Consider the following 14,254-nt stretch of genomic DNA (forward strand, 5'->3'; position numbering starts at 1 on the left):
ACGCGATTTAGCTTTAATATCGATCAGTTTCGATATTTAAAAAAACAGGTGGAATGAAAACACTGAATTATATTCTTGATCTTAATTTAAACTCGGGCTTTAAAGTGTGGTAACATTGCATCGTGCTGTGGGGCAGTAGCTGCCACTTCTTATAACATAAAAATTCAGTAAATATATGTACAAATAACATTTCTAGTATGGGGAATTATTGTAATTTAAGGTAAAACGTCTTGCCACAGGGAAGGAAAATTTCTTCGAGGCTAGTGCAGCAACATGCACAAAATGTCTTATGCCCATGGCATCCTTGAAGTCTGAAATATGTTGGAAGCAAAAGCAACTAAAATTGGGATTGACATTTTCTGCATTATATTGTATTAGAATTATGAAAGTTATGCATAAACTGTACAAGATGGCAAGATAAAAGTTTCTGACTATTGCAACTGACAAAGATTAATTCATTCATAATCTCTATTTATTTATTCAGATTCTTTTGATTATCAATGCCCAGTAGCTACTTATTTTAGAAGGTTACATAATTTATGACATGAGACCCACCGGGATCTACAAAAAAGCAAGAATATACTTGCCCAGTTCTCGAACAACAGCTATTAAGTTGGGGTAGGGTGGAGCACTGAGAAAGCCAAGACGTGACTAAGGAATTTTGCAGTTTGTGAAAGCCTAATAGAAAAAAGTCAGAAGAGAGGGAACAAATAAGAAATGGCTTAAATAGAGAAACAGGATAAAAAAACAACATAGGAGAGGAATGAGGGGCATAGAGAGGGTTTGGCAGAAAGGGAGACAGAAGGGAGTGAGAGTGATATGTGAAAAGAGGAGTTACCAGAGAGCAGCAACATGTCACAGCTGTGTGTAGAATGCCATGAATGGCAGGCAATGGATTATGTGTCTCAAGCGAAATTTTGATAATAGAATTAGAACTCAGCTTTTCAAAAGATCGATGTGCAGTCTATTTGGCCATCCCAAACTGCTGCGAATGGTCTTGAAAACATGCAGGTATGTGTATACACATTCCATAAGACTGCCTTGTTTTTTTAAGCTGGTTTCATGTACAATTTTTGTGTACAGTGTTTCCAACAGATGGCGACAAATTCACATGAGCCAGGGTTAGTCACAAGTTTACAGACACATGAAAACATTAGGAAATCAGATTGCACTCACTTCACTGGAGGAAGGAAAGGGTGGAGAGCAGAAAATGTTGCAGTCTGTAGGGCAGCAAGCTCTCGAGCCATATGCAAGTTCCCCAGCTATGCCATCTTCCCTAATCAAATGTTAATATGGAGCATAATTACGGAATTTCAAAAAATTAAAATATGTCCACGTTATAAAACAAACAGTAAAGAAACACAATACAAATCATTTTAGCTTCTTTAGTTTTGGTGCTTTGTGCTTACAGATGTTGTTAGAGAGATGTCTTGTTTTCCTCTATTGCCTTTTGGCTGGTTGCTGCTGTTTTTAAATTTAATTCATGTTTGTATTAAGAAAGGCAGGTGGAAAAAAATACCAATTCAAAGGGTTCCTTTGGTTTAATTTTGTGTATTTTCAGTCTAGAAAACAGTAAAATAGCAGATATCATTGTGTTTTTGGATATCATTGCAATTGATATAATGGGGCTTATTTCCTCTTTTCTCCAAAATATTGAAATGTTCTGTCATGTTCATTCTGTAATACATTGATGGGCATTAAGTGAACCATACCTGAAAGCCAGCTGTACATGAAATACTTAAGGAACTGGCGGCAGACATACCTTGTACTCTGCTGTCCTTTTTAGAGAGCCTGTTGCAATCTACCCACATAACCATAAATAATAAAATAATTAAATTTCATATGAGGGAATTGAACTTACTGCCATTATTAACTCACTCAGTCATTTAAGGGTGAGTAAGAATATCAGAATACTTGCAGACAGAGGTTGGTCATCAGTATGTAATAAGCTTGAAATAAGCAAAATTGTGATTAAGCTGAATTAAATGCTCAATTAGAAATTTAACTTGTTTATCAGTGTATTGTGAATGGTACTTTGCTGTTGGTGCTGTATATGGCATATTTCTGTAGATTTACAATAGGTTTTGTGTGAATGTTAAGGCTCATTAAATATCAGCAATCATCCTTTACTGTCATTCAAAATACAGTAATGTTCCATTAAATAAGGAACCAATCAGCTTACACTAGCTTTTTTGCAGACCATTGCCAGTTGAAGGTGAAACTAATAATACATTTTTGTAGATCTTTTAGTTATTTAAAAGAATATTGTAGCATTTCAGCCCATCAAAGTGGCAGCCTAACTGCTGCACTGAAGGGGAGATGATCTTTAGGCCGATGGTTAGTGTAGCTGTCTCACCCGTGGGAGACCTGGGTTTGAGCCCTGCCAGATCCTTGCGGTTACATTGCTGTTGGGAGTGGAGTAGTGGCTTTGATGTACAGCGCACTGTCCTGGTGGTGTGACAGATTGAGGAAAATAAATTATTTGTGTGAACTACAGTAATAATTTTGAGTAATGTTTGGTATATTGAACTTAAAATGTCTACTCTCTTCAGTTTAGACTCTAAATACATACTACATAACCAGTTATATTTTACCAAATGTAAAAATGTAAATAGTTTAAGACAACAGGTTTCCACACAATTTTCTAGTAAAGTCAACTAATCTGGGATTACAGTGTACAGTCTCCAAGGATAGACACATTACTTCCAATGTTGTAACTAGGAAGAACACTCCTATTTGAAAACTTAACGTTCAACAGTATTTGTACTCTTAGCAACTTGTGAATATCTTTGAGATTTTAAAATCAATCCTAAATCCCTGCACAGTAAATTGTCCCTGTCAGTCAACCAAGGTAGTGTGTCAGTACAATAGTGAATTGGCACATTGCCTTTACAATCACAACACATTAATATTTCACTGGAACCTTATGTGGAATTTATAGATGTGAGCATGTTACATTGGACGGGGAAAACAGAATATTGACTTAAACCAGAAAACCTGTTCAGAAATAATTACAATATTCTCAGTTGTTTCTACATATGTCTTCAGGAAATATACACCAAATGGTACTTGATCTCCCAGACCAAATCCCCCCAAAAGTAATGAAAGCGAATATGTTTATTGGGGCAGGGGTGAGAGGTGAGGGGTGAGAGGTGAACATAATGTCCACCTGCATGCACACCTGACGCTCAGCAGGGGGAATTGACAGGCATGAGGGTAGCTACTTACTGGTGGGCTGGACGCCACAATGCCTAAAACAAGTGTCTGGTAATCAAAGCGAGAACCTGACTGAGCACACCTACTCCTCCATGGCGACAGCATTTTCACAGAGTGATGCGCTGGTCACCGTGACACTGTCAAACAGAAAGGCAATTACCGGCCCCGGGCCCCGCTGAGTTCCCCTGAATCAAACCCCTGTCAGGAATCCCTGGGGAGCAGAAGTAGATGTGGGCTTGGGGGGAGGGGAGGGGGCTCTGGCTCTTTCCTCAACCCCCATTGACCCTCTCTGATTGTGGCTCCACCTTCACGATGGAACTACTAGTTACTGTATTGATCTTAACACGCCCTGTGCACCTTTAACATTTCCAGTGAAGTGATTGAAGGCACAGAAATCCTTCTTTTATTCTGATAACTTCTCAAAGGACTGTCATTATATTTCAATGTCACATATTGATTTAAACATACCTGTGCGTATATTTACATGCTGACAGAACAACCCAAAGTGTTACCTATAGACTGGTTATTGATTTGTCTGCATAGTCATATGCGATGTTGGTGGGCCAGCAGGGGGCAATCTTCCCTCTGGTCAAATAAACCCCAATGCCCCAGTGCAGACACTGTGCTGTAGGAGATGCCGCCTTTTGGATGAGACGTTAAACCGAGGTCCTGACTCACTGTGGTCATTAAAGATCCCATGACACTTATCGCTAAGAGTAGGGGGTTCCCCGCCGTCCTGGCTAAATCTCAGATCTGGCTCTCGCAAACTTGCCACCAAAAACCATCCCCAGATTTAATTGGCTAAATAAATGTTGTCTCCCTCTCCACCTTCGCTAATGTGTGGGGAGCTTTCTGGCACAAAATGGCTGCCGTGCATCACCCAGGTGGGTGCTACACATTGGTGGTGGGTGAGGTGAGTTCCCCTTCACTGTAAAGCACTTGAGCATTCGGAAAAGTGCTATATAAACATATGGATATATATATGTTTCTATGTCTGCTTTTAGAAAAGTGTGTTGGATAGAACTAGAACTAGATTGCTCCTGCAAATCTACTAAATAATTAAATCCTTAAAAATCATGCCATTTTGTGCTCTTCAAAGTCTTCACATGAAGGCACTAAAATCACAATAATGTTTAACTTTTTATTTGGAAAATGATGGTCATGTTTCAGCTGGTTCACAACAAATTATCTGTATTAAAATGTTTGCACATTAAATCAGTCATTACATCATAAAGAATAAGCAAATACTTGTCAACTTTATTTGTATATTTAATCTTTGAAATATTTGACAACTACATAAGCCCCTACTTGTAGTCATCTCTGGATTCTGGTGTTACTATTTAATGATTTTTGATATATAATCATGTAATGACATTATATCACTGTTTGACAACATATGAAAACATTTTAGCCCATTTTGCTATCATTAATGTATCATTCACTAGGAAATCTGACAGCCAGCCAAAAGACATTTTAGTTCAATTCAGTTACTGTTTTGTTAGATCCTGACACAGTTCCTGGATGACCCTGAGGTAACCTCTTTTGCTCCCGTGTGGTAAGAATAAAAAAGGATGGGAAGCCGTAAACGAGGCTTGGCCGTGGCAGCTATTGAGATTCATGGGTCGAGCAGGGGGCAGTGAAGAGAAGCCATAGCCCGGGGGAACAGAGTCAACATCTCCTCGTCTGTTTTTCAGCGTGAGAAGTGCCGGTCGCCGCTCTGCGAAGCACGGCAGGAACACAAGTGAACGCAGCGTTCTCACGCCATCACCAAGTTCCGCTCATGTCCATCTCTGCCACCACTGGCAAAATGGCCTCCAGTTTCACAGATTGTGCCACTTTATCTCCTTTCACCTTGTCTGCCCTCCATCTACTTGTTCTTTTTGCTAGCTCTGACTCCCCACTCTTCCTTCTCATAATAATGCAACAATAGGAGAGGGACAATAAAATGATCATATTAAGTCCAAGCCTGGGAAGTCATTGGGTATACGCTTCTCTGGCCACTAGTTTGGGGCAGCTAGTAGCATAAGTATGCCCTCTGGAGAGAGTATAGCTCTATTACACCACCCCATGGCACCATTTAAAAATCTATGGAGCAAATGGTGCAAACCAGCTCAGGCCAGTCACTCAAATTTCCACTAATTTAATCCACAGGTCCACATGAACCTTTTCTCCCCCTGATGACCAAGCTTATTCTCCTTCTCCCGCAACAAATTAGCGTAGGTGTTAAAACAGTGCCTTGCCCAGAGAGATTCAACAGCATCCATCCTATGCCTTTGCTCCCAGCCACCCAACGCCCGTCCCCACCCCAACCCCCACCCCCAGTCACTTAGCAGCCTTCTGTACAAGTGACACATCACTGTCTTTCAGGAAGTCCAAGGCACAAACAGCATTGATCCACCTGCATGCCTCTTCCAAGCTGCTAAAACAAAAAAACAACAGACGCAGCTCTCTCAGCGCTAAGAGAAAAACATGGGATGGATCGGACCATCCCTCCATCACTTTCCACAGTGCTGTCCTGTCACAGGTAGGAGGTGGACTGGGAGCGTTGAGGGGTGAGGGGAGGGAAGTGGGGGTGGGGGGAAGGCTGGCCTCTGCCCTGAGGCCTCGCCCCCTGGGCTGGGAGGCCCAGCAGGCCTCGGACGGCGGAGCGGTATCGGGCCGACATGGTGTTGTACAGGATGGGGTTTATGGCTGCGCTGAGGTAGAAGAGCACAAAGGAGACCAGGTTGAAGTACTGGCTGATGTGGTAAATTTCCGGACTGGAGCCGTGCGAAACGGAGAACAGGGTGCGGCCCACATGGAAGGGAAGCCAGCACATCACAAAGGCCAGCACGATCACAGCTGCAGAGGGAGGGAGGGAGAGGAGGGCAGAGTCAGATTCATAGAGAAAACAACAGGAGGAGTGGTGAGAAAATGGAGACAGTGGGACAGGAGAAATAAACGAGGCCAAGGGGGAAAGGAGATCATCAGAAAGAGGAGGTATACAGAATACAAGTGCAGGAGTAACTGTCAGAGCAATGAAGGGGTGAGCAAATGTGGTTTGAAAGGGCCAGTAGTGTGAGAACAGAGGGAGAGAAGCACAGTTAAGCCTATCAGAAGGGCAGCAATACAGGGTGGGCTCACAACAATAAACCAATCAAACAATGCAGTTCCAGATACTGTGTAGTGTACTGCGTTTGTACTCTTAGGAAATGTAGACTTGGATTTCAAGACCTGATATAGTGTGCAGCTGTGGTTTCTTTTGCATGCCGTGTAAGCAAGCTATAAATTTAAGTGCAACTACTCAGAAAAGCATTTTTAAAGGAAGAATCATTTTTAAATTTAAAATGAAGTCCCTCAAAAATGTACCTGCATTCAGACGCCTGGACAAAACAAAATCCCCCCCTTAGTGGTACCATTCTGTTTAACCTCCTCTTCTTCATACATACTTCTACAAACACGCTCCCCCACACCGGCTCGCGCCCTCACCCAGCATCTTGACGGTTTGGCGGTTGGCACGGTCGCGGTTGGCGCAGCGCCGGCGGTGCCACAGCTTGCGGCCGATGAGGCTGTAGAGCAGGCTGAGGCAGCAGACGGGCACCAGGAAGTAGAGGTTGGAGAGCCAGGTCATGATGCCGAGCAGGCCCGAGCTGGCGCCGTACTGCGTGCAGCGGCACTCGATCTCGCCGCTGCTGTCCTCCACCTCCACGCCCACCAGCGCGAAGATGGGGCCGGCGCTCGCCAGCGCCAGGGCCCACAGCAGCCCGATCAGGACCTTCACCTTGCCGCGGGTCACCAGGACCTTGGCCCGCAGGGGGAAGCACACGGCCAGGTAGCGCTCCACGCTGAGCGCGGTGATGTGCAGGATGCTGGAGTAGGTGCACACCTCGCTGACGAACTGCGACAGCTTGCACACCAGGTCCCCCAGGAGCCAGGGAGAGAAACGCCAGAGCTGGAGAAACCAGGGGTGGGGTGTGCCAATGCGTGTTTGTATACAGTGTTATGGAATATGGGCAGAAAGACAGAAATGACGGATGACGATGTAGAAAAAAATTTAAAGCAAAAGGTGGGTATGAGTAGAAAAGGTGTTTTGTTACAAATGAAGGAAGAGAGAAAAACACAGATCTCTTGTCTAGTAAACCGTTTCATGTTAGTTGCATTGCCAACATCTTGTGCATGTGCATAAGCCCCTAAGGAAACACGAACAGGCATGGTGAGGCAGAGACAGGAGACAATGGGAAAGGGCAGAAAATCACCAGCATTAATGAACAGGCATGAAAAGGACATCCCTAGAGAGAGTGAAAGGAGAAAAGCACAGAAGGCACAGGAAAAAGAAACAAATGGAGTGATTACAACGGATATGGCTGACATTCATGACATACTTTCCCCATATTGTAAAAATATACAACAAAAAATATTACGACATAACCTACAATGTCTGCTCCTGTAAAGACACTAAGACTATATGGTAACGTAACTATTATCGAGCATCATCAGTTAATGTTCATGAGTTCTCCTGTATAGCACTTTATGCTCCATCACTCTATGTAAGGTGATTTAAAAATACATTAGATTGTATTTATATAAATACGTTTCATTTAATAATTAATCATCACGCACACATTAAAATAATAGCAGCTTTATGCTGTTTTAATCTCAGTGTTTAATCACCACATTACTGTCTGTTCTGTGTGTTCTTGTTCCTCTTATGAATTTATACAATGTCTTAAAAATGGGTCTACATACAAGCATCTGCCAAAGAAATACATGTATAATAGATACATTAATATATTAGTAATGAGAGGGAGATAAGGACAGAGGTAGAATGCAATAGGACAAGGGAACATGAACACTGAGAGACAGTGCCCGTTTCCTTGAGCACTACCTTGTAGAGGTCGATAGGCATCAGCAGGAAGATGAAGATATCAGAGAAGGCCATGCTGCACAGGTAAAGGTAGGTGGTGCTGCGCAAGTCACGTCGCAGTCGGACCACGAGGATGGTCAGCGTGTTGCCCACCAGCCCCACCACGAGCAGCACCACGCACACCGCCGTCACCAGCACAAGTTCTGGCATGCTGAACAGCGCCGCCTGCTGGTCAGGGGGACCCGGCCAAATGAATTCACTTCTGTTGTCGCTGCAGGTGACACCACAGCCCCAGCCTGACGCATTCTCACCCACAACTGGGTCCATCGCTCAGTCACAACAGCACAACTGGGACTGCAGAAGATGTAGTTTAAGTGATTTTAATACTGGTAGAGGTTGTGGGGGCACAAGGGAAATGTATGCATTAGTTAATGTATTCACACAAAAGAACAGGCACAAAGGAACTCCTAGGTATTATGGGAAAAGAATAAACTGCTGAAATTTTTAATTAAAAACGATTTATGAGTTATGTAGCAGTAAATTTCATTGTACAAGACTATTAAGCATTATTAACTTTACACAACATTTAGGTCATTCTACAAGTTAAGTATGTACATTTCAAACTGTAAATGAATATGAACCGGTAAAATATAAGATTCAAAGGCAACACAGCAAGCAGGATAAATTCAAAACCAATACAAGAAAGAACACACCTGTTTGCCCCAGTGTGGCAGACTGTGACCATGACCCAGCAGCATAAACATGACTTGATTTAGTCTGTGTCTTATTGGTATAAATTACAGGCATAAGCAGCACTCAGTTCAGTACTGTTCTTCATCTGTCTCTAATTGATAACATTCACGGTTCCAGGCTTTAAAAGTTTGTTTAATTTCAAATGAATGCCAGGATTAATTGGCAGGGGTCGAGAATTTCAGAGAAACATCAAATATAAGTCACCATAGATAAGGCATTTACAAATAGCCATAATATTCATTACTCACATTGCAGTCACCATTGAAGATGTAATGTCAGAAGCTAGTCTTTATGTGATATGCTACCTTTGCCAGAATTTCTTAAATTCATTTCAAAATTGATAATTACCGGGGTATTAAACTGACTTATATCTGCTAAAAACCCACAGATCAGCAAATAATCAGAATTCAATAGAGGTGAATGTCTTTAAATGCAATCCTACCCACTTTACTGTTCTATGCCCATGCTCTTTTTTTTAATTTATCAGAACCGGCAGCAGGAAATAGATAAATCCAAATACAATCCATCTTGAGATATTGTCAAAGCTATTCATTATATTTCAATAAACACAAATTACTCGTGGTCATTTTCACATTACCATTATCATTATTTTAAGTACAATCAACTTAAGGACACAATGGCTGATATCAGCAGTAAAGAGAAAGAACCATAAGGACCATAGCCCTATTGCTCTACAGGTGCGATGGGACTGCTTTCTAGGCAAAGACCAAAGAAAACAGCGCATGTTCTTACCGGAACTGTAGAACACTGCAGCCCGTCATTCACCCCATAACATCCACTGGCTCCGTGTGAGTGTCTCAGTTGGACGCTCCTACGTTCATCCACAGACAGAACAAATTATGCTGGCGGTGTGCCCCTTAGTGCGATTGTGAGAGTGACTCCTCATCACCCCCTCCCTCCACAGAATCAATGAAATCCATGTCACAGAAGGCCTCATTCTTGCCTAATAAAATTAATGATGTAGCTCTACACAAGCTCCATTCACACTCAAGCAGAAGAGCTAATATTGTCACCTTAATTTGGTAATTTGCCCTACTACATTGCTCCGTGTGCATGATATTAATTCTCTGATTGTAGAGAACATCTGATGGTGCCTACTATTTGATGCCTACCATTTAACCAATCTGCTTAATTAAACAAAAATACTTGTCAAAATAATTTTGGAGAGAAGACCATTTGCAACAGAAAACCAGCAGGGTTGTATGTTACCACACCTGAGAACATGGAAAACATACTACCATGAGCCATATTATTTTCTAAAACATACTATTATTCATTACAAAGTTTCTGTTGCAGATCGACTTTATTAACCAACACACACTTAAACAACACACACATTACATACCCAAATTCTATTGAAGGACTTGGGACGCTACACAGCATTTCGGCAGAAATTAATAAATAATGCCTTTAACTGTCCTCAACTTGTTCTTGATCAAATATCTAAGATCTAAACAATTTAAGTGCAGATCAACCACGGGCAGTGGATTCCTTTTAACTTCACCGTGTCTAATGAAGCATTAGAGATGGTACCTTTAATCACAGCATTTTAAAACTGTATAAATAGCATTTCTAATTGGAACAGGACTGAATATCTAAGAATTATACTATGGCAAATACATTAGAGATTAGTTTGAACCCCAAAGTCTTTTTGTTATGAGAAATGACAGGTGTAAACAGCAAGGTCTGCCTCATACAGACCCTGATGTTTACACAAAAATCACTGTAGCCCAGAAGCACTCAAGTGAAAAGGAATCAGCTGCTAATGACTGATCCTTTGTTAAAATTGTTCTTTTTCCATGTACGAAGCAACCAAAAACAGGAAAATGCTTTTCCATTCCTATCTGTAGCTGTACAGCCAATAATGCAGTATACAAGTGGGAATTAACTGCTGCAAATTTACTTTCGTTATATGCACGCAAGAGTACCAGTCTACTCTGACACCATGCTCGAGTTTGGTCAGCTTGTATTGCGCAGTGTGGCTTCAATGCATGGTGTATAATCACAAAAAAATATCCGGTTTACAGGAAGTGCACAAGTTGATGTCCAGCTGGACTCCAATGTTGTCTTCAAGCCATCAGTCTCAATAAGTTAACTTGGACGCACCAGTTTTGCACGTCGGTTTTCTGTGTCAGGATGCTTGCACCAGCACCAGTCAGCATCAGAGTAGATGTCCTGGATAATATCCCATCAGCCAAAATGGACTGCACACTTTCCAACAAATGCATTGCGTCAATTTACTTAGAAGTAAGCAATAATTGAATAATTATGTTATAATTTGATCTAAGTGATTTTGATCGTATCCATGCTCATTTCAAGTATCTTAAAAAAAGCATCCAGCGGGAGATAGATGTACTATGACAGTGCTGTGGATGTCAGGCCTCCCACTGTCTGTGTCTGTAGTAGAGGTCAAAGGTTGCATTAGCGGGGCGTGGCACGGGGCGAGGTCGCGACTGCTGCACGTCGTCTCCTGGGAGCAGTGGAGACTCTCGTAGAAGCTCCCCAGCGCTGTAGAAGGCAAGAAGGTCAGGGCCCTCTGCTGGACTCTCCTAGAATTGCACACAGAAATCCAAGGTGAGATACTATAATGCCCATAGGCATTAGGTATCCATGGTACTTTTAACATGACAATTCAAGTCATTCTCCCAAAATGATCAAATGGAGGAAAAAAGGAAGAAAAAAATCTTTTGACGGTGACAGCCTATGTCAAATCTGCTTTAAATCCCTCCAGGAAAAAGTGAATTGTTTTAAGCTGCTGTAGCCCTGACCTGGTTCTTACTACTGTGGTTGGCTGGGACCAGCGTCAATCTATCACGGAGAGCATGGCTGATCAGCTGGTCCTCTGACACGCTGATGCTGACAAGTGCTTGGTACAGATTTTGAGAGCGAGGGATGTTAACTCCTGAAGGAAAGAAAGAGGAATGTGAAAGACAAAGATTTCATTTTGAGAGAGAGCAATCAAAGAAGTCTCCCCACAGTACCATGCATTTCACTTAAGTTATAACACTACTAGGTTTCTTGGCTTAAGTCGGTCACCCATTCTCTTCCCTGTACCTCCTAGTACCATCTCCCTTCATATCTCCGTATTTACTCCACCAAAACCAGTTCCCTTCCCGCTCTCTTTGCCTCTCGCTTCTTTCATTCATTAACTGTCTGCTTCTCTCTCACCCTCAGTAGCTTTGATGGCAATGTTGTTCTTGGTGTGAGTTTTCTTCAGCTGTTCCTGTACTGCCTTCCTGGAGTCAAATGCAGCTTCTGCCAGCTCCTCCAGCTCCACCTTGAGCGCGAGCGTGGTGTTCAGCTCCGCACCCTCACAGTGCACCCCCGACTGGCCCTGAGTGGAGACCTCAGACTGTCCGTCAGAAGGAAACTTCCTTGACTTTGGCTTAGATTCCTTCTGCTTCTTGCGATTCTTTTTGCCTGTAATACGTTGGCAAAGAAAAGCTTACATTACATTTTACATTAAATGAACTGCCACAGAAACATTCCTTGTTCTTTACTGGGACAACTGTAGGTGAAAACAACCCAGAAGGGTTGGCAAAGACATGGTCAGCTTCCTGTATTATTTGAAATCTTTACCTTTTCCAGCCTCTGAGATTGTAGTTCTGAGGGGATGTTGTAGTTCTGAGGGGCTGCAGCTTGGCTGGCTAATCACAGTGATGACACCAGGCTCCTCTCCCAATACTCTAGTTGGGTTGATTGCCATGGCCTTAGTTCTTGGGCTGACATCAAAACGGACCTAAGAAATTGGGTATGGAAAGTTAGAGTGCATGAAATGGGTTTTGAAAAACATTTAATGCACAGGCATTGTAAGCACTTTTCTCTTTATGACTAATACCAACAACATGAATGCAACAAATAAATAAAATGACTAAAAGAAAAAAATACAATCCTTCATGCAACACCTTTTTCATACTACTCTCCCATACAGACAAACTTGTGTTGGTTTTCAGGACTTACTTGTCTCTGTGTCTGCTTTCCTCCTCGGCCCCTCTTCAGGATCCCTGCCTCTGTACCCACCTTGTCAGGAGTGAGGGTCAGGTCTTTGTCCGGGAAGCTCACAAGCTTACAATATCCCATGGGCGCCGGGGGACATTGAGGAACAGGTTGGCTGTCAGGGTCCGTGCCAGCCGACATTGGATATTGCTGTCGAGGGCTGGCCTTAGTCATTTTCCCCACTTCGCTGAGACATACGGGTAATCAACCTACTAACCAATATTCAAACAGTCACAAATGGCCATATTTTCTTGGGCAGTATTACAGGTAGTCTATATGAACTTAACGTTATTTTCTTATCAACAATGTAACATTGTCTAGCTAAATAAGCCATCTGAAATAGCGACACTTCAGAACGTTACTAGACTAGTCTAAATAGAACATTTTTATCTCGCGTTAGCTGAATGTAAGTAGACTAGCTTTAAATAATACAATGTTAGCTGGCTCTATAACTTCTGATTGGCTAATGTTAGCACGCTAACACAATAACGTAAAAGAAAAATTGACATGCTGAACTAACATTTGCGAAGCAAGCTGGGTGCTAAGCGTTAATTTCCGAACCAGTCAAGATGACTCCGAACTAACGTGTCGTTAGCTTACCTTCTTGACAAAATTAGCTAGTCTAATGCCATCTAGGTAGTCTAGCTAGCTAATGTTAACATAATTGTGCCAACGGAAATAGGTCCCAAACACTCATAAACATACTTGAACGTGTAACTTAGACAGTTCTGTACTTTTAAAGAAACTTGTTAGCCAGTAGTTGCATTTAGCTACTAGCGCATTGTCCATTAATGTAATGCCTAGCTAGTAGCTAGCCAGAAAACATTCTAAGGAAGTTACTAGTTAGCTAGGATAATCGACCTTACCGTTTGAATAGAGAAGGTCCTCGATGCGGCGCTCAGCGATGCTACTATAAATAAAGCGAACGACACCACAACTTAAAAACTTCTGAATGTTTCAGCTACATAGCTCTTTCCGTTATAGTTATGTTAGGTACACGTTTCTCACTTCTTTAAAGCGTTGATTTGAAATTCCCTCTTCTAAAGCCTCCATCTTTTTTTCATTCTACCGGAAGTTGTTAGGAAACTAAGTTAGTTTGTTTCTATGGTTTCAAACGGCGTTGTTCAATGTTTGATCCAGAACCGCTATGATTGTACTGTAACATTAGCGTACTGTATGTATGTACGCTTATATATTTAACATTACAGCTAACTTAGGCCTTGGAAAAGACAAAAGATTTTCTTGCACATAAACAAACATTAGGCTGAATTTCACATAAAAAACAATATAGGCCTATTATTATCCCATACATTTCATTTCGCACTTGTACTGAAATTACCATCACAATACCAGACTTAAGTTCATTAGGCTACTTCTGATTTAACATAGAACACAATAAAATGACAGGAAATAATATTACATGTA

The 14,254-nt window shown here is 42.0% G+C and overlaps 2 protein-coding genes across 6 annotated transcripts; both read right to left on the minus strand.

The window, feature by feature from the left end:
• Window positions 1–4,343: 4,343 nt before the first annotated feature.
• On the minus strand, window positions 4,344–9,965 carry LOC135251485 (growth hormone secretagogue receptor type 1-like). The gene is made up of 3 exons (XM_064328995.1): window positions 8,081–9,965; window positions 6,685–7,147; window positions 4,344–6,057 (listed from the first exon to the last, which is right to left on the minus strand). The coding sequence occupies exons 1-3, from the start codon at window positions 8,384–8,386 to the stop codon at window positions 5,735–5,737; spliced, it is 1,092 nt and encodes a 363-aa protein (XP_064185065.1). The 5' UTR covers window positions 8,387–9,965; the 3' UTR covers window positions 4,344–5,734.
• Window positions 9,966–10,117: 152 nt separating this feature from the next.
• On the minus strand, window positions 10,118–13,910 carry ppp1r35 (protein phosphatase 1, regulatory subunit 35). 5 transcript variants are annotated; one of them, XM_064328991.1, is made up of 6 exons: window positions 13,696–13,910; window positions 12,794–13,011; window positions 12,413–12,572; window positions 12,002–12,253; window positions 11,602–11,735; window positions 10,118–11,382 (listed from the first exon to the last, which is right to left on the minus strand). In XM_064328991.1, exons 2-6 carry the CDS (start codon window positions 13,001–13,003, stop codon window positions 11,209–11,211), a joined length of 930 nt encoding a protein of 309 aa, XP_064185061.1. In that variant the 5' UTR covers window positions 13,004–13,011; window positions 13,696–13,910; the 3' UTR covers window positions 10,118–11,208. The 5 variants fall into 5 exon arrangements, with proteins under 5 accessions (XP_064185061.1, XP_064185062.1, XP_064185059.1 ...); XM_064328992.1 differs by having other exon boundaries at window positions 12,794–13,016; XM_064328989.1 differs by having other exon boundaries at window positions 12,794–13,041.
• Between the last annotated feature and the right edge of the window lie 344 nt (window positions 13,911–14,254).

This window comes from Anguilla rostrata, chromosome 3 (assembly GCF_018555375.3).
Source record: "Anguilla rostrata isolate EN2019 chromosome 3, ASM1855537v3, whole genome shotgun sequence".
NCBI classification, from domain to species: Eukaryota; Metazoa; Chordata; class Actinopteri; order Anguilliformes; family Anguillidae; genus Anguilla; species Anguilla rostrata.